At 40.3% G+C, this 20,313-nt stretch overlaps 1 protein-coding gene across 1 annotated transcript in view; it reads left to right on the top strand.

Moving 5' to 3' along the window:
* Nucleotides 1–20,313, top strand: part of LOC136875841 (uncharacterized) — a 479,643-nt gene that overhangs the window by 94,911 nt on the left and 364,419 nt on the right. Inside the window, exons 2-3 of the mRNA XM_068228200.1 lie at nucleotides 5,556–5,796; nucleotides 19,307–19,422. Coding sequence (XP_068084301.1) covers nucleotides 5,556–5,796; nucleotides 19,307–19,422 — 357 coding nt within the window. The remainder of the gene's footprint in view (nucleotides 1–5,555; nucleotides 5,797–19,306; nucleotides 19,423–20,313) is intronic.

The raw sequence follows: 20,313 nt of genomic DNA, 5'->3' as shown, positions 1-20,313 counted from the left end.
GTCGGCACCTCACTAGGTCTAACGTGATTGGAATGCATTTGGGATATTTGATACGGAAAGTCACGTTCCTGTGATTCGCATTCAACGTGATATTGAGGAGCGTCTGTTCAAAACTTACCATTTCCACTTTCAAAAAATAGGTCAGTATTTCGTCCACATGCATTTACAGCAGTTTGATTGCCACGAGCAATCCAGACAAGAAAGATGTAATTCCTTAAAAGTTGTACCAAACCAGGCCATGTACCTTTTTTTTCTCGAGTATAGTTTAATTTGTTGTACGTACCACTGACTAGTTTTAAGGTTTTCGGAGACGCCGAGGTGCCGGAATTTAGTCCGCAGGGGTTCTTTTACGTGCCAGTAATTCTACCGACACGAGGCTAACGTATTTGTGTACCTTCGAATACAACCGTACTGAACCATATTGAACCTGCCAAGTTGGGTTCAGAAGGCCAGCGCCTCAGCCATCTGAGCCACTCGGCCCGGCTTTTTCGGCTTTATGTGGCCTACTCGGGTCCACGGGGCTCGTCTTAACTCTTAGGTAGGGTCTTCCGCTTTTCCTTGGCCCAGCACGCTTTTATTTTCTGGCTGTCTTCCTGCTTCCTTCCATCCATTCACTTAGGTCTGGTGGTCTCTGTACTCTTTCTACTTGTGAGGGACAGTGGGAAGACTCCCTGAAGGATGATTTTACTAGGGTAAACCACTTGGTCTTGGAAGTATTTCCCCTACTTGTCACTGTGAGGATTCTGTTGGTGAGTCTGCAGGGTTTCAGGCGGCTCATATACCCGTAGGAAGTCAGTCACCTTTTCTTCATACATGTGACTATGTCTTCCTGATGTTCGTAGAGCTCGATGTTGTGCGTGAAACTGTAGCAGCCATCCTCCTTTCTTATGGGTCCTAGTATGCTCCTCAAAGTCTTCCTCTCTTTAAGTTCTAGTTTCCTGTGCTTTCGATTTATCAAGAGGCGCTCATAGGCGTAGAGTACAGAGGGTCTTCCAAACGAGTTCATGTTCTTGGTGAGGTACTTGGAGGTGTAGATGCTTTTACAGGAATGATAGGCCCTCTCTAACTTGGTGCACCTAGTGTCCATGGCCAAAGTTTCACTCTCGCTTGCTGATATCCATTCTCTTAACTACGTAACTGCAGGAACTTTACTTATGGTGTCGTTTCCTAGGGGGATTTTAGAAGGCGCTCACTTTATATTAGTTATTAAATCCGTCTTCTTTAGGTTGACCCTCAAGCCAGTTTTTGCTGCAGTACTGTAGAGGCTCTGTGCTTGGTGAATAGCCTCCTCCATGCTGTTGGTCAGTAGGTTGAGATCATCAGCAAAGGCTAGACAGGATGTGCTGAAATTGTCTTTCATGTACCCAAGCTTCAGTCCTGCTTCTGGTGACAAGGTGGCTATCCATTCCCTGATGATCTTCTCTAGTACACAGTTGAAGAGGATACAAGAGGGGCCATCTCGCTGTCTGATTCCTGTCTGGATGGGAAAGCTCTCAGAGAGCTCACCCGCGAACTTGAGTTTGGAGGTGGTCTTCGTTAAGGTAGCTTGCGCCAGTCTGGTGGTCCTCTCATCTAGGCCTAGTTCACACAGGGTAGAGAAGAGGATCTGTCTGTCTATTGTATCGCATGCCTTTTGGGAAATCCACCATAGTGGCTATCTAAAGGTGTCCCCCTTGGCACCTATATGTGAGGATGATTTTGAGGTTTGAGTATCTGCTCTGTGCAGGACGTGCTGACGCGGAAACCAACCTGGAATTTACCTACCTGGGAGTCGGGCTGTTCGGTGACTGTAGTTAAGAGGACTCTAGAGAAGATCTTATAGATTACGAGCAATATGGTGATGTTTTTATTTTACGCTTCTTGCGCTATTCGCACAACTTTCTTAAGATGAAAATAGCACCTTTAAACAGACACTCCTCATTAGTAGATCCAGTTCTTCTTATCACAGTCACTTAAACCTACAAGCTGACATATTTGTTATTTTAGAGCACATTCAGACACAGCTCCAAAGTAACAAGAGAATGGAAATGCAAATTTGAAAACAATCCATTCGCGGCTGTGTCGGTAAAGTAAAGAAGTGGTGGTGATGGTGGTGGTTGTGGTTGTGGTGGTATTAATGGTGGTGGTGGTGATGTTTGTTTTAAGAGAAAGTACAACTGGGTAACCATCATCTGTTATCACTAAATAGAGGAAGAATTGGAAGGAGTCCTACATTTCAAAAAATGAAGGTATCGGCATAAGAAAGACCATGGCTGCGAAGGGCATGAAAATGCAAGACTCTCTAGGTCTCGTAACCCTAACACTGTGGGTGTCGGAAAAAAACATGAGTTGACCGAAAGAGATCGGAAAGGGAAGATGAAAGCAAAGAGCGTGCCAAGACTCATTTAGGGGAACCGTGACCCTTCCCATTTCAGTCGCCTCTTACTACAGGCAGGATGCTTTTTACCACCCGCACCCACACGGGGTTTAATTTAAAGAACTGTATGCTCATTATCTTGTGTAATAAAATACTTCGCCGCACGGGTTTTGACCTCATCCTTGGGTGAGCGAACTGCGCTCAGAGTTTGGTTCTAGAAGAGCTTGCTCCAATGAAATTACTGCCGTGTGCAATCACGTTTTATTGTTGAGCGAAGTACAGGCCGCTAGGGGCCCAGGGGTCCTCGCTACATCTATATTCACAATCCAGTTATGAAGTGAAACTACATTTCCCGGATATTCTCACGTATCGACCCTCTAATGTTCGCCTGCGCACACTCCATTTAGCGGGCTGCCCCAAGACCACGGGCTCAGTCCCAACTGAGCTCTGTGATTCTTCTACAAGTCAAGCTCTTCTATCGGTTAGGCCGTAGGGAACACGTTGCTCTTTCGTACGTTTGCAGAGAGTTCTCTTCATCGCCTCCAGATGGCAGCATTGCAGCTCCAATTATACACAACGTAACCCTCAATGACAAGTACAAGTGACTGTTTAAACATAAGATAGTAGTATTTCTGTCTGTATATTTTGATTTTACATCTAATGGATAGATGACTAGCTAAGGAACCCGTTCTTCACACGGATTTATGAGATAGGATTAAAGATCGCGGCCGTTCGGATAAGGTTAACCTTTACCGCCGTATCGTAATACTTGTTCTTGCTTAACGGAGTTTATTTCTGTGTTCTTATAAATTTTAGATTATCATATTCTTATTTTAATAATTTTTCTGTGCATGGGAGCCATGACGCACTGCCGATGAGATTTTCGTCTGGATTCCCGGTTGAAGCAGCGTATATATCATGATAGGTAATGAAGTGGAATCAGGGAGAGAATGTTTTGTTCGATCGTAGGTATTAAATAACTTTTATACAGCAGATACACGCCTTATTTAACATTTCTGGTAAAAAATACTGCGTATATTGCTGTGTGAACAATCGCTGTACAACGGACCTAGTCAGGAGAAGTCCGCTTGTTTACATACAGTAGGTACGAGCGGAAACACGAACTTTAATATTTGGTGCATAGTGTGACGTACGTGTGACGTCATCGGGAATAAGTGAAAGTAGAGTCATGATGTACGTGTGTCGTCATCGGCCGCGAACGTGTTAAATTAAGGTGGCCCACAACCGAAAACGTATGTTACATAACGCTCTTGTGGATGACATTCATGACGACGGCCTGGATGTTTATGACACGTCATATATTTGTTCTTTAAATTATTTCCATGGAAAATACAAGTTAAGCATGATTTTATCTACGGGGACTAAAATTATGCAATTTTCACGGATCATATAAAGCCAAATTTTAGCTCCGTTAACGTTTATTGTCATTTTTCGGTAATTTTTCATATTATGATCATATTTCCCAGTGAATTTTCTTGTTTATGTCATATTTTTTTATCTTTTTATTCCATGTTCACAAATCTGCTTTCAGTCTTCTCAAAGACGGATTTTTCACATCTCCTAATTGTTGTTTGTAATTTCTTACATTGTCTTTCTTAGAAATATATATTTATGTGAACTTGGACGGAAGCTGTATAGAAAGAGACAGATGGGTACAAAGTGACAGATTAGTGAGCCTCAGTTGAACTCTAATGATTTGACGTGTTTCTTATACGGACCATCAATATGCCTGCAATGTTGAGCGACTTTTTCCCTTTACAAGTCAATGTTGCGCGAAAATAGAAGACCGTTCCTATTTCAAAGCTTTGAAATGTACGTAATTTGCTATTGTTATTATTTCTGATCACCCATCAAAATGAGACATTTATTTCATTCTCTGCAGAGTCAAGAGTTATCTTTGGAATGAGTACTCGTTGGCTGAACGGTCAGCGTACTGGCCTTCGGTTCAGAGGGTCCCGGGTTCGATTCCCGGCAGGGTCGGGGATTTTAACCTTAATTGGTTAATTCCAATGGCACGGGGGCTGGGTGTATGTGTTGTCTTCATCATCATTTCATCCTCATCACGACGCGCAGGTCACCTACGGGTGTCAAATAGAAAGACCTGCACCTGGCGAGCCGAACCCTTCTTGGGATATCCCGGCACTAAAAGCCATACGACATTTCACATTTCATTTTGGAATGAGTAATTAAATAAATTCAAAATATAATTAAATTAATAGTATTACTTATTATTATTATTATTGAATGTTCTAGACTTTAAAAGTGTATTTTCAATATAATGTTAATTTAAACAGCGGCAAAAATTTAAGATTTCAAAAATGTGACCAAAAAAATTCAAACCATATTTATTGTCATATTATAATACATTTTTAGTCATAAATCCTTGCATATTTCTAAAAATTTTAGGTCATAGACATCCAGGCAGTATTCATGATCTTCTCATCCGTTACATAAATACACATTTTATACCCTCTCGACACTCGAGAGGATTGATTTTAGCGATGGTGGGTGAGGAAAAGGTAAGACTGTGAAGAAAGCACCCCTGTTCTTAATTCGGCTAAAACCCCATCCTCGCCGTAAGACCTACCTGTGTCGATGTGACGTAGAGTGATCGTCGTTGCCGGGGCAAAACCCCCTATGTGATAATATTTTGGAGATATACTGACCCGCAGCACATACATTATGAAGAGCGAGAATGCCTTGACAATATTCACACAATATTGCATCTTAAATGACTGAATCTTACCGGCCAAAGTTCTAAGCCAAAATATTTCGCATAGTAGGTTTTGTCCCAGTAGCGACGATAGTAAAAAGCAAAGAAACAAAATCAAAAATAAATTTATGTAAAATTTGATTGAATCCTTTAAAGTAAAAATCTAATATTCAAATTGAGCCAACCAAGAGTCCGATAACTTCATTACTCTTGAGTTTGTTCTGCGCTGTGTGATAGTGTTCTTTTTCTTCTTGAATCCCGTCGACGTGGATACGAACACAGGCATTTAGGACTTTCCCGTCAGCTGTCCGTAACCTCATTCTCTCTCGCCACTTGTTCCAATACATATTCTCCTTAAAATTTAGGCATCTAAGGATAATGTCTTGATAAACTCCCTTCTCAAAATTATGGAGAATGAAATAGGCTTATATCATTTCTATAAGCACGTATTTTCTTTTCTTTCAGATCCTACTCAGCTTCGAGGAGTTTGAGCTGAGCAAGCCCAACGACTGCGAGTCCAACTTCGTGTGGGTGTTCAAGGAGCGCACGGATATTCCCTCGAGTCTCAAGCGTTTCTGCGGGGCCATGGCGGACATGGCCGTCTCCGAGAACAACATCATGCACGTCCGCTACTACGCGGACAAGTCGGCGTTTGGCTCCAAGTTCAGGGCGCTCTTCACAGCATTTCGGGAGGGCAACAAGAAAGGTGAATCCATGTATTTGTACCTTTTCTCCCAGTAGCGACCGTGACCTTAATTAAGGTACACGCTCAGTATTTCGTAGTGTGTGAAAGACAAACCAGAAAAGAATCTTCAAGGCTGCCAACATTGAGGTTCGAGTAGTTAAGAGCAGGTATGACTGAAATTTGAAGGATTTTTGCGAAAACTATCTTCTTTCTTTTGAATAATAAAATAGCTCAGTCTTTTCTGTAGCAGAAAATATAATAAATTAGTACCAGCCATAACAGAACAGTTCTGAGATGAGGACATGGTTGTCTCTTTTTTAAGTGTTGTTTTCTCAGTTTCACATCTTAGTAGTTGTTGCTTGTTGCTGTGTACAAAATGCTCCTTGTGATAGAGTTTTCCTCGTAACCTGCACACAATTTATTTACGAGCTGTGTTATACAGGGTGGGGCAACAGTCACCGGACAGTTGGTTAAAAGAATACGAAAGTAACAGCAAGACGTAGTACAGTAGGAAGTTTTAACCCGTTAAGTTGTTATTGTCAAATGGCGATAATTATGCCTTGTCAAGTTAGTATACAATGCTATGAAAAGCAAAATAAATACGATAATCAAACTAATGCATTGTTGAAAGAGCGATCTGTGAAACGTGTTTACAGCTGTAGTTTTCCGCATTGTCACGATGTTAAAGAAATAATGAAGGATTTTTGCGTTAAAAACATTTTACAAAATTGGTGCTAATTCAGTTGTTAATAAATGGGGACAACACCTTTGATCTAGACAAACAGTGTACCAGATACAGAGTAGATTTGAAGAACATGGATCTGTTATCTATACACCAAGATCAGGCCGCCCGAGGACAATCACAAGTGAGGAATATAAATTGCGTGTACTGTATGTTTAACTGTGACCCAAAGTCCTCAAAAATCAGCCAGACGATTAGCAACTGAGATGGATTTATCACGAAGGTCAATGCAAAAAATGTTACACAAAGAGAAGTTTAAAGTTTATATTCCACGTTTATGACATGGGTTACCTGATCCAGATCTACGTCTCCAGTTTAGTCAATTGATGCTTGACCGACAATAACATGATCCTAACCTACTCAATAAAATTGTGTGGCCTGACGAGGCCAACTTTAAGTTAATCGGACAATTACATAAAATCAGCTTCATGGTCCGTATTGCACTTAAACAGATTCACAACTAAGTATTTTTATTTTCCATCTTGTCGATACACTAAATTGCTTAAGGCAACTTATAGGTACATGTTTCGTATATTATCAACATCTACAGCCACATAACACTGTTTAGATGAAAAATTCATCTATTAACAAAGTATCAATGTTTTAGAGGAAGTGTCCTAAAATTAACATAAGATATTAACCTATAAGTTGCCTTAAGGAATTTAGTTTATCTACAAGGTGGAAAATAAAAACACTTAGTTGTGAATTAAGCGGCCAAGTTAACAGACATAACTGCACTTACTGGTATTCAGCATCTTCTGTTAGAAGAACAACTCAATCAACCTGGTGTGAGAGTCGGGGGAGGGGGGCAATATCGTCATTTGACGCACTTGGATCATACTTTTTGACAGAACAGTGACAGGGGATAAGTATTTGGATACACTTCAGAATTACATGGCACCAGGACTTAAGATGTGTGCTGAAAACTTTCAATAAAATTACTTTCAACACGATGGGACACCACCCCATTATGCCACTGCTGTCCGCGATTATTTAAACGAAACATTCCACAGAAATGTCATTGGTCGAAGGGCAGATATTGACATGCCTCCACGCTCACCAGATATCACGCCCTAGGACTCTGTTTATTCTAATAAGTCTCGGCCCATTGCTGAAATCAAAGGCTACATGTATGTATGTATGTTCAGTCCGTCAGCGATTCCGCTGGTAGGATCCTCAACAGCTCTGCCATCAGCTGTCATAGATGGCCTAGGCATAATTGAAGAGGCATACTAGGGAAATGAGAAGTGAGGTAGTTTCCCGTTGCTTTCCTCACCGGGCCAGAGTTGCTATTACATATCAGTCTGCCAAGTCCACTGAAATGCATGAACCAACCGACCCTATGAGCAACATGTTCACACCATTCATAGCAGGGACTGGCTGCATAAGGATTGGCATTACTAGCATCGCTCATACCTCAGTCACTTTCATATTGTCAAAGCCAAGGATAAGACAGAGACAGGTCTATGAAAGTAACAAAATTGCTCTAGCCTATACCAGAAGACATAGTGCACTGTAAACACTAGGTCCTGCCAGCAAAGGCTAGATACACGACGCAATTTATGATTTGGACAGTGATACCATAGAGTATGTAACAGTGTTCCATAAAACTTGAAAGATGTATCCATGCAGACGGAAAAGAGTTTGAACACAAAATAAAGTATAATTGTAAGCGTTGCTTGTATTTTTAATGAAACATAAATTCAATCCTTTGTTTAAATCACTGACCAATGTCCCGTGATTTTTACGCCACCCTGTATGTCAGGATCAACACTTGAAATTGATGTTTGATATCCAGTATGTACAACAGCCTTGTTGTTCACATTTAATTAGGGCCATTCCCTTCAAAATGATAACATCCAAACCTTAAGTATCAAAAAATCGATTGACTGCAATAATCTATAAATAATTACAAAATATATAGCAAACATCATTTTTACGTCTGTAAGCTACATTTTTACTCAATTTGGATTCATGTCAGAAAATTTTGTGTCACGAGGAGCGTTTTATATCGAGCGTCAAGCTATTGTATATAAAGAAGAATAACTTCAAAACCAAATGGGGGAAATACATGAACATTAGTGAATAGCTTACTAGTAAGGATCTACATATTTGACAGAAATTTCATTACAGTAGCTAAACCCTTCAGTTCTCGCGCTGAGTTTTATCACGCCAATGCTCGCGCGGGGTAAAGTAATACCCCATTCTTTCGCGAATATTTATCAGAACATAAAAGTATTTCGTTTCTGAATAAGGACATTATAAATAAAGAAAACACAAGTGAACTAACTCGTAGTATTGCCATTAATACACACACCATACAGAAACTAGGTATCCTTTGTAACTTCAAGTTGGACAAATATCTATGTATATAACATAACATGTCCTCGCTGACTGACTGACTGACTGACTGACTGACTGACTGACTGACTGACTGACTGACTGACTGACTGACTGACTGACTGACTGACTCATCATCGTCGAGCCGAAACCACTGGAAATAAAATAAAGACATTTTGGGAATACATGTATATTACAGTGTAGGTGCACTCTAAGGAAGGATTTTCGGATATTCCGTCGCTAAGAGGGTGAAAAAGAAACGGGTGAATTTTTAAAATTAGTGTATCTGTATCTCAAAACACGTACTATTTGTTTTCGAAAAATCCACTTAAGGGGGGTTAAAATAATTTTAAAAATTGATGAATCGTTTTGATGAGGAACTGAAGATGTTACAGACGTGGAAATAGATATTTGCAATCTGCTTTAAAAAATAAACGCTTATTTATTCGTGTTTTGAAAATCCACTTAAAGGGGTAAAAATGAATGGGAATGGTTTTTAATCCTTTTTATGAGGATATATCTCAAAAACTGAAGATGTTACAGATGTAAAGATTGGTGCATGGAATATCCTTTAAAAATAAAGAAACATATCCTTTTTTTGGGAAAATACACTTAAGGGGGATGAAAAGTATTGAAAAGGGCTTGAATCCTTTATTAGGGATACGTGTACCTCAAAAAATAAAGATATTAGAGACGTTAAAGTTGGAATTTGGTATCTCCTTTAAAAATAATGAAATATTCATTTTTTGATTTTCGGTAAACCTAGTTAAGTTGGAGGAGGGGTGGAATTGAAGAGAAGTGAAGAAAGAGTTGATTATTTTTTCTGAGGATACTTTTATCTGAAAACTGAAGATGTTATAGACGTGGAAATAGGTATTTGGACTCTCCTTTAAAAATAAAGAAACACATATTTTTTTCGACTTGTGAGAGGACTGTTCCTCACACGTACAGTTCTATGTCGCATGTTCCAGAGTTAGCTCTGCCAGTAGCCTGGTCATGTTAGCCCCAAAACGCGATACCACAAACGTGGTTTAGAAAGAAGTTCTGGAGTAAATGAAACTCAATTTTTCGGTGAGTTTTTATACTTTGTGGATTTACAGTACCGAGGAACAATTACATTTATCAAATTACTAGATCCACGCGAGCGAGTAACAGCTAGTTTTCCATAATGCTTAAGTTCATGTCGTCGTAAAAACTAGAACTATGAAAATCAATCATACTTCGTTACGGTTTGAAGTTTAGTATGTTTCACTCACTTTAGGGTTTCTGGTTGAGGAATTCTTCACACGCGGTATTGAAATTGTCTTGGCAGACATACTTTGGACACAGCACCCAAGAGTTTCTGTTTTTTCTGACCCAATTTATAGAAGATACAGCATATCTTCCAGATGATACTGGTGTTTTTCTCTTCAAGAGTTGCATCGGAGTACCCCGGGAAATTTCTTCTTTAGCCTCTGAACCTAATCGCAAGGCTTTCTATCTTATATTGCGAGAAAAACTTGTTTTTAATGCTCCAGCTGCTATCTGAGGTTTCACCAAGTCAATTCCTATTTATCTTAGGAAGATTCTTCTAGGTGGAATATTTTCAAGGTTGTTTCTAACATAAACGAAATACGTTCTCACAATAAAAGCGCACGCAATAATGGAAACTGAAAACCACGACTATGCCAATTCAGTTTCACCGGTTCTCGCATGGAGTAAGATGTTATGCCAATCAACTTTGCCTCACTGTTGAAAACGTGCTGACGTCCGAAGATCTATGCTAAACAACTCGTGAGGTGCCATATAGTTTCCTTGAAAGGCACGCAGCAGCACAGGGTACAAGGTACAATCAGTGACAGAAAAAAATGGCAGTCGTTTCCAAACAGATGGGATAATTTATTACCCCACGCGAGTACTGGAGGGTTAAAAACTGTAGAAGTTTGAAATTTCAGTCATACCTCCCCTTAACAGCTCCATAACCGGGACTTCGCAGTCAACTCATTCTGCATTTGTATGAAATACTAAAGGTTGATCAGGATGGATGTGAACGGGTCTGATCACTTGCTGAACTCCGCATTATCGTGTTGCAGCAAATTATTTCTCTTAGCACGCTCAATATCGTTCTACGATAATTTGAAAGAAGTTAACGGGGCAAGGAAATGGCACTGAGATTCCAAATTCTACGATTACAGAAATTTCATGGTTTGTGTAACTACTTGCACAAAGAGAGAGAAGTTCTATTATTCGTCGAAGTACCACCTTCCAAATCATGGGTGGTGAAATACAATGGGCTGTCATCCTCGGAAAGAGGAACATGCTGAATATGATGGCAATGGTCATCCCAGGGCGACTGTACCTGGACGTTCTAGGAGCACAAGGCAGTGATTATGAAACACTACCCCCCGTGCTCGGCCGCTGACCTGAGTCACTTCGCATTAAGCGTCATAACACCGTGAGATCTTTATTAGCGGGCAGTCTGAAAGGAAAAAATCCTTGAGGTTCCTGAAGAAGTCCACTGTGTAGCAGAAGGTGGAAGCAACCGTTGTATTGTTGCCATCAATCAGAGAGAAAACAAAGCAGAAATCATTGACCCTACAATAAGGTTTGAAAACACCCTTTCCCGGCCAGATGATATAGATAAAGGAAAACAGGATATATATGCACCAACAATACCCTACTTCCGGAGAGTTTTCAGCGTCAGGAACATGTGAGTAAGAAGACTGATTCTGGATGATAGAGAGATTTGTCGAATGGTGGCCATCGTACAGCCGTACATAAATATTCAGGAAAAAATTGTTAACGCGATTATAAAATTCTCAGTGGAAAAAATGCGGAACCATTTGTATGGAAAACAGTATTTAATTTCCTTCTGATAGCATAAAAATGTTCATATTTTTGATTAGGCCTACATTGATACTTTACGAAGCCAACAATTCAATTATTTTTTGAAAGACCTTTTGAGCTATTCTGTATCCTTTGGCAAAAACGTATTGGTGTCACAGAACGAATAAGTTAAAGCATAAATATTTCCAAATATTAAGTGTGACTTGATGGAATCTGTTGATGTTCTTTTAAGAATAAAACATGTCATTCCTTCCTTAATACTGTGTATTTCACAGGTAACTTGTGTGTTCGACAGGATGAAAATCTTTTAAATTACATTGGACCAAATTTCTCTTAGGAGACAGCACGAGAAGAAGAATACTCGAGCCCTTACTCACCCTCCATTTCTGGTATTAAATGAAGTGAGACACAGATGAAATGAGTTAATAACATGCCTCTGCCTGATCACTTCGCCTGGCCAAACTGTTCGTGCGAGCCTCTGCTCGGTTCCTGCGATGCATATTTATATTGTCCCTCACCAGGTCGATGAGAATTCCAAATAAGATGAGAGCCTAAGACAAAGCTGAAGGAATTTCCATCTGGCGCGAGGACGCGTCGCTTGGAATGCGCCCGACTTGCCAGGTGTCAGTTCAATAAGTACCGCGTCTTTTTATCTTATAATCCACAAGCGACAATAGCAGGGGCTTCTTTGTTACCTATGTATTATTCATGCATTCAAATGACAAAGTTCTCTTATAACTGTGATGAGAAGAAAATGACAGCCACCAAGTTGAGATACAATGTATTATGAAGATCAGCCTCATAAATAATCTGTTGCTACCTCTGTCTCGTATTCATTGGTGAATGTCTAACAGCCAAGCGCTGCTACCATGTTACTGAATGCACCAGTAAAGTACTTCAGCCACATAACGAACATTTTCGTACGATTGGTGGAAAATAAAGTTAAGATTATTTGTATAGGCTACCTTACTCATGTAAAATGAAGAAATGAATGTTAAATCACAGATTACCGGGCAAGTTGGTCGTGCGGAGAGAGGTTCGCAGCTGTGCGCTTTCATCCGGAAGATAATGAGTTCGAACCCCACTGTCGGCAGCCCTGAAGGTGTTTTTCTGTGGTTTCCAATTTCACAGCAGGCAATTCTGGGGCTGTACCTTAGTTAAGACCACTCCTGTTTCCTTCCCATTCGTAGGTATTTCCTATCCCACCGTAGCTATAAAACCTATCTGTGTTTGTGCGACGTAATGTCGTATCCTAAGGATGAGACAGGCAGGGGACTGGAAGGGATTCTCAACACAAGTATATGATGCAATAATGACACCAGTCAGATGGCCTTCTGTCGAGCTAAGTTGTACTAAATTTACCAAGAAGATTTACACAACATACATACATATAGCAAATATGTACAATTACATTCAAATTGACTCTTCTCTCAATAGGCGAACTTCCTAACTATACAACACTCCAAAGCTACATAAGAAGTCTTTGGTTCCATTTGTTCCTAAAACTGTCTGTTTCAGTAAATACTTATTTTCCGAGAGGGATAATATTTTTGCTATGTCTTCTTTCTCCTCCTTCCTCGTTCCTCCTGATCGAACTGGCACTCAAGCGTTTCAGCACTTCACACCTCGCTAACCGTCAAGGCAATGCAGTTCCTTTAAACTCTAAGTCTGTATTACGGATAACTTCCCGTACTACGTTGCTCTTCCCTGTAGTAGGCTTCCTTCACCTGCTCATACGAATCTCTAGGATTACTGTCGGTCTAATTTCGTGATTGCGAAGACTTAGCAGTCTTCTGTAGTTCTTCCCTACGAACAACTGTGATAACGTCCTTCAAAAGTCTCTGAAAGATACTTTACCAGAGCCACAATTCATTTGTCTTGTGAATAGTCCGAATTCATAATAAACTTAGACTCTTACTTTTCTACTTCTTCTGTTACTTGAATTGCTTGTCTCTATCCGTGGTTTCCCCTAACCAACTTCCCGTGCTATGCGTGACAAGCCCCTTCTTCTCTCGTGCCTATTCCCATGAAGTTCTGAGATTGACCTGCCTTGGTCCTCCCTCGAACTGTCTCCCGTAAATTCTCTAGACCAACCTCTCGGACTGATTGACTGACTGACTCCTGACTGCCTGATTGCCTCCAATTAGCCCTCTGCACCTCCTTAAATAACCTCTTATTTTCCGGAACGTACTATTTGGTGATCGACTTCGCCCTGTTCGTGATTCTGAGTTGGCCCTTCCTCATTGGCTGGCGTTTCCCTCACCAAGGAAGAATGTTACCACAGGTGTTTTCTAGGAACAGAGAGAACATAGATATTTCCATTGCCTACGTGCGTCCTTCAAGTTCCCAGCTACTGATCTTAGAATATTTACATACCAGTGATAAGGCTGGCACAAACATCCTATGATATGTCCTAATATTTCGCCATGCCCTGGCTTGTTCCAAGCCTTCATGAACTACATTGCCTTTAAGGTTTTTAACATATATGTATTAAATTAGTCTCATATAATTTTCTTTATCACACGGAACACTAGATACTTTCACTTTACTGACCACGCATCTCACTATGACAATGTTGTAGGTCTTGTGATTGAGCTTCCTTTTCTTAAATCTATTACCCCTTTTGTTATATCTCTCTCGTACTAAGAGGTCGCGGTTCGACCCTCGTTCGAACCGTTCGCTCTTCTGTACATGGACGGTGGAACGCACCATGTCGAAGACATGATGTTAAAGCAAATGTTTAAAAAATCACAGATTCAAAACTGTCATCACTAGACAGTAACACATATAATTCAGAAAGCAAGTACTGTATTCAGAGGCCAGAAGCATAGATTGCTGACTCGTTAGTTCAATGGTCACAGTTCAGGTCTTCGGTTCAGAGGGCCGGATTCCCGGCAGTGTTGGGTATTTTAATCACATCTCATTAATTCTTCTGGCTTGGCGACTATCCTCTTCATATTTGGACAACACAGCACAGTACCAAGCAACACACAAACACGTAAAAGTTATTACATCCCTCCAAAGAATACCAAATCCCACACGTGTAGGAAAAACCTGCAGAATAACAAGAAGCAGGGAGTTGTATCTAGAAAATTTATTTTTTCTATATTTTACTTATATGCTAGTTGAGCTGTTTTCTAAGCAGCGCCAGGCAAATATACCTCCAAGGCAACTCTATGTCATTTCTTTTAACCTGAAACATCAATCTACTTTTGAGTACAGAGAAACCTTTAAATTAACTTTCATTTTTAAACAGCTGTAGTAGCCAGTGTATTCAATTTATGTATTTGGTTAATGGGGTGGTTTCGTATAATAGCCTGAGTCCCACTATACACGGAAGGATCTTAATAATCAATGATTTTTATTCATTTTAATTCAAAACACAATAGCGCAGTCATCATGTTAGTGAATCCCACATAAGGAACTTGGGTATCGGTCTGTGTACTTTACATACAGTGTACAGTAGAAAATCACAATTTCATTTATTTTGAGGAAACGTATCCCGTGTACATATTTAGTACACAGCACGACCTCGTATTAACCAGGGACGTCTTGCTGGGAGGGGAATTGTTCTTATCAATGCCGTGACACGCTATCCTCCTTCCTCTACAGCTGACACTGGCATTACACCTAACACAAGCGTAAGTCAATTATTCTCCATATCTATTGTCTATTATACTATCTATACCTGATACTGCATCATCTATATGAATAAAGTTGTAGGGGGTATTCTCTCCGTAATTTCGTTGTTGTTGTTGTTGTTGTTTTGTTTTGTTTTTTGCCAATTTTTTAGATATTTATCCCATTTAGGTCAACTCAGCGCCGTATCACTTGTTTGTATTTTTCGTTTCTGTTTGTTTGTTCCACCATCACGGCGAAACGGCTGCACAGATCTCAATCAAACTTCATATTTAGAGTATACTCACCACATGGAAGGTGTTGATATGCATATGATTTAAAAATCTCTGAATAGACTGAGGTTTATAGGAAAACCAGAAGGGTTTCCTTCCACTTTCTATTATACTATTGATTTTCTGTAAAATCCGTGGACTATATGTGAAACTTCCCTTCATTATAAACAACTTTTGTTGTGTACATAATTTCGCTTAATCTTAAAGGAGATAATTACTACTTTCTGCTGGTCTCATGCTCTGCATTGAGTGACCGACAGACTGACAACGAACCTACACGTTGCCATGGCAAAGTCTCTGACTGCTGGCCAGAAGAGAAGTAACATAATGCCAGTTTTGTCATCATTCCTGTAAACTCGTGGTTGTTCCTTGGGTAAATCGTATCACAAAACAGATAGCACAATCGCCGTTCAACTAGGAGTGATCTACAACTTTGGTACTGTGACTTAGTGTCGAGTCTCTATTTTTCATACGTTAGATAACGCAGCATTTCTCGATTATAATCAAATTTTTTGAACTCGATTGTGATTAGCATTAGGATAAAAGGCCTATCTTTATAATAAAAACTCCCGATCTCTATTGTGAATAGCAGTTGCCAATTGAGCCTGTCATTATAGTAGAAACTCCAGAACTCGATTGTGATTGGCAGTAGGAAATGTGGCCTGCCGTTATCAACAAAACTTCCCCAATGCCTCACTTACATTGGAAACAACGTATCGTGTCCTCCCTGTTTTGTTTCTAGGACAGCGCTAAGAGACATGCAATTAAATATAATCTTACTCACTGCCTTTAGAGTAATTTACGGAGAAATCCGTATAGAATGTAGAATGCCGTAGCGAAGCACGGGTATATTTGCTAGTATGCTAATAAATTTTAATACAGATAACTCATACTAAATGGGGCGGGTTCTTTTCGTCTACATTAGATCCGTCCTGTAGAGGAGAAATAAAGGTGTTTCTGTGGACAGAAAGCTTTCACTATACTTTAAAGTATAATAGTACTTCAGATTATATGACGAGGTAAACAATACGTACCATATAAAACACAGCTAGACACCTAACTATTAAAATTTAAAATTTAAACAAGCCTGTCTGAAGAGTCTGCTGTTCTGTAGACAGTGTGTTCGTAAAATCCTATTATAAACTACCTTCCCCTGTAGACTGAGTAGGTAACATTATGAGAAACGTACACTTACTATGCTATTTCTACAGCAACTTCAAATCAAGTGTTTAAATCAGTGTATAAACTTTACCTTCTTTCGCCTGTACTGGTAAGCAACAGGCTTAACAAATATGATAGCATCAAAGTTACCACGAAATTCTAAGGTGGATGAGATTATAAAAATGTTCAGTTTTCATTTGTACCATTCTGCCTACCCTCAGTTTAAGTTGCATGGGTATTTTTTAGAGATACCAAGTATCAGTTTGGTGAATGGACGAGGTCACTCATCCGGAGGAATGATATTTAGAGACACTGAGTGAAAGATTAATTTTAGAATATTATATTATTTCTCACATAGTCATTGGCGAAGCACGAGATTTAACGAGTCCTACTTTTACATATTTCTTTTCATATAACAACGGCTATTGAGAAATAATTTCAACACCATAAACTGCACTTTTATCATCGACAACAGACTGAACTTGATGAGTAACAAGATCTTTATCACTGTGCTCTTTGTTGTAACCAGGCATCAGCCACCTCTTATTTTGATGGTTGGAATGTATGGTATGTTTCAGGAAAGGTTAATATGCATCGTCATGATCGATGATAATGTACTATCCTCGTTCAGTAGTGTTTAATTTTTCCTTATCATGAAGAAACACGCTCTTCGTCAGCACTGAAACGGGGAATTACAAAAAATAATTTTATAGTTTCCTTATCGTGTTGATACCTTAATTCTCAGCTTGGTAATTTCATCTCAGACAAGAATATCCAAATTACATTCATTCGGTAATGCTGGCTTGCTTTTCCCTCGTCGTCATTCTTTTTTCTTCCGACACTCACGGGAGCAGAATACAGACTCACGTTGCGGTGTTACCAAATCGTGGTGGTGGTGGTGATTACTGTTTTAAGACGAAGTACAACTCGCCAACCATCCTATATTAACATTAATCAGAAAGAGAAATGGAAGATAAATGAAGAAATCGACCAAAACAAAGACCACGAAGGGCGTGAAAATGAAGGACTCCATAGCCCTTAAATGTGGGGTCGGAAAAGAACATTTGTTGACCAAGCAAGGTCAGGTGGAAGTGAGAACCTGGCACATTTAAGGGGAAGAAATTCCAGGACTAAGGTAAGGGCCCCGTGTAGGCCAACCCACGCTCCCAAGTTGAGAGCCCTTGGGATCCTTTGAGTCACCTCTTACGACAGGCAGGGGATACCGTGGGCGTTAATCTACCGCCCTCACCAAAGGGTAATGCTGCCAACTCATGCACACAGTAAGAAGCTAAACTCAAAAGGTGCTATGTCCACCCTGAGAAAGTTGAGAAAAAGCGCAAGGAAACGTATAATAAAAGACGCGTGGAACATACCCATGATCGAGTGTGGTACTGCTTTTAAAGAGCTACATCTTTCTTGTCTGGATTGCGCATAGCATTCGATAGTATTCACGATGTGGATGAAATACTAAAAATAAAGAAAAGCCGTCTGAAGTGGAATTAGCATCTTTCGAACAGACACTCCTCAAATAACACATTTGGGAGTGAACGTCTGGCAAAGGCAGAGAGATAGGGGTGCTGTCCCCACCTGTAGGTAACCGTCACAATCTTGCAATTCGTTTCCATTATGCCCCCTTTCGGCATCGGTTACTGATTAGTGACAGCAAAACACGACTTAAAAACCAACAATCAAAGTACAAACTTTACGATCCTCAATGGGACATACATCATCAGTATACACCATTATGCCTTTCAGCGTTCAGTCTGAAAGCCTCTGTATTGTCTTCAAATCTTCAGAAACTGAGTCCAACCATCATCGTCTTGGTCTCCCTCTACTTCTCTTACCCTCTATAACTGAGTCCATTATTCTCCTAGGTAACCTATCCTCCTCCATTCACTCCACCACCTAAGAGGGTTTATACGTACAGCTGCATCCATCGAGTTCACTCCCAGTACCTTCCAACCTGTCTTTACCAGCAGCCATTCTCGCTACTTTCATGTCTGTTACTTCTAATTTATGAATAAGGTATCCTGAGTCCACCCAGCTTTCCTTCCCGTAAAGCAATGTTGGTTCGAAAACAGACCGATGTAAAGATAGTATCGTCCGAGAGCTGACTTCCTTGATCGCAACTGCGAGCTCACTGCATTAGCTTTACTGCACTTTGATTCAATCTCACTTACTATATTACCATCCTGGGAGAACACGCATCCTAAATACTTGAAATTATCTACCTGTTCCAGCTTTGTACCACCAATCTGACATTCACTTACGTTGAATTCCTTACCTTCTGACATCAATGGGACAAATTAGTAATATTTCAATCTCAGTGCTGAAAGATGAGAGTCACGCATTTAACGTTTGAAAGTTAGCAATTTTGATTTTGTACTGATAGTAGACTCAGGTCTCTGCTGGGGGAAGTCAGTCTCGTTCCACACTTAACAATGGGACCATTTAATTATGACTTCAATGTTCTGGAATTGTTTGCAGTGATAGACTTTAGTACTGCAATTTTTCTTCATGTTAACTGAATTGTTTTTGATTTTTGTTGAAGGTTGTGAAGAGGACGAGTACGATTGCCAGGATGACACCTGCATCTCAGGCGCTCTTCGCTGTAACGGGCGGGTCAACTGCCGCTTCCGCTGGGACGAAGACGTCGTTGAATGTGCGGTAAGTGCGGGTAGTTACTTATTTATTGTGTTCCTAGTTCTTATGAGATGAGGTAGTGGGGTCAAATTACGTCCTCGCACCTAATTTCACCACCTAGGGAATTCCATTTTGCACGGTTGGTACCTAATGTTTCGCCGCGCGCACATGCATAGCCTCATCTTGTTGTCTTGATGTGAGAGTTGGTTGTGTTCACCACGTTTAGTGTCCGACTCGTTGGCTGAACGGTCAGCGTACTGGCCTTCGGTTCAGAGGGTCCCGGATTCGATTCCCGGCCGGGTCGGGGATTTTAACCTTAATTGGTTAATTCCAATGGCACGGGGGCTGGGTGTATGTGTTGTCTTCATCATCATTTCATCCTCATCATGACGCGCAGGTCACCTACGGGTGTCAAATAGAAAGACCTGCACCTGGCGAGCCGAACCCATCCTGGGATTTCCCGGCACTAAAAGCCATATGACATTTCATTACCACGTTTAGTTTCCGTGTATAAGGAGGATTCATTTCTCATGCAGAGTTGAGTTAGTGCAGCATTCAAATTAAGAGCCTGCTATTCCTAGAGTGAGCAGTGATATGTGTATGAAATACTGGACTGTATTTCAGTCGTGTGATGTAGTTCCTGGTGTGTAATCCCTACAGTGAGTTACTGGAGCGGCCATTGTAATAAATGAGGGAATGTTCTAATGTCATCCCCCTTCATTTTCCTTGTCATTTATGAATTTATTATTACTTTCAGATTCGTGAAAGCAAACAGTGGGATAATGAGGCTATGAAACAGGCTATTAAGGCAGTGAGGGACTAGATAGTGGGTTGCAAACGTGAAAGTAAAGCGTCTAATATTCCACGAGCAACGCTGAAACACTATGTTGAAAAGAATACCAGAAAAGTATTATT

The sequence above is a fragment of the Anabrus simplex genome, chromosome 6, assembly GCF_040414725.1.
Source record: "Anabrus simplex isolate iqAnaSimp1 chromosome 6, ASM4041472v1, whole genome shotgun sequence".
NCBI classification, from domain to species: domain Eukaryota; kingdom Metazoa; phylum Arthropoda; class Insecta; order Orthoptera; family Tettigoniidae; genus Anabrus; species Anabrus simplex.
This window is presented reverse-complemented; position numbering and strand designations above follow the sequence as displayed.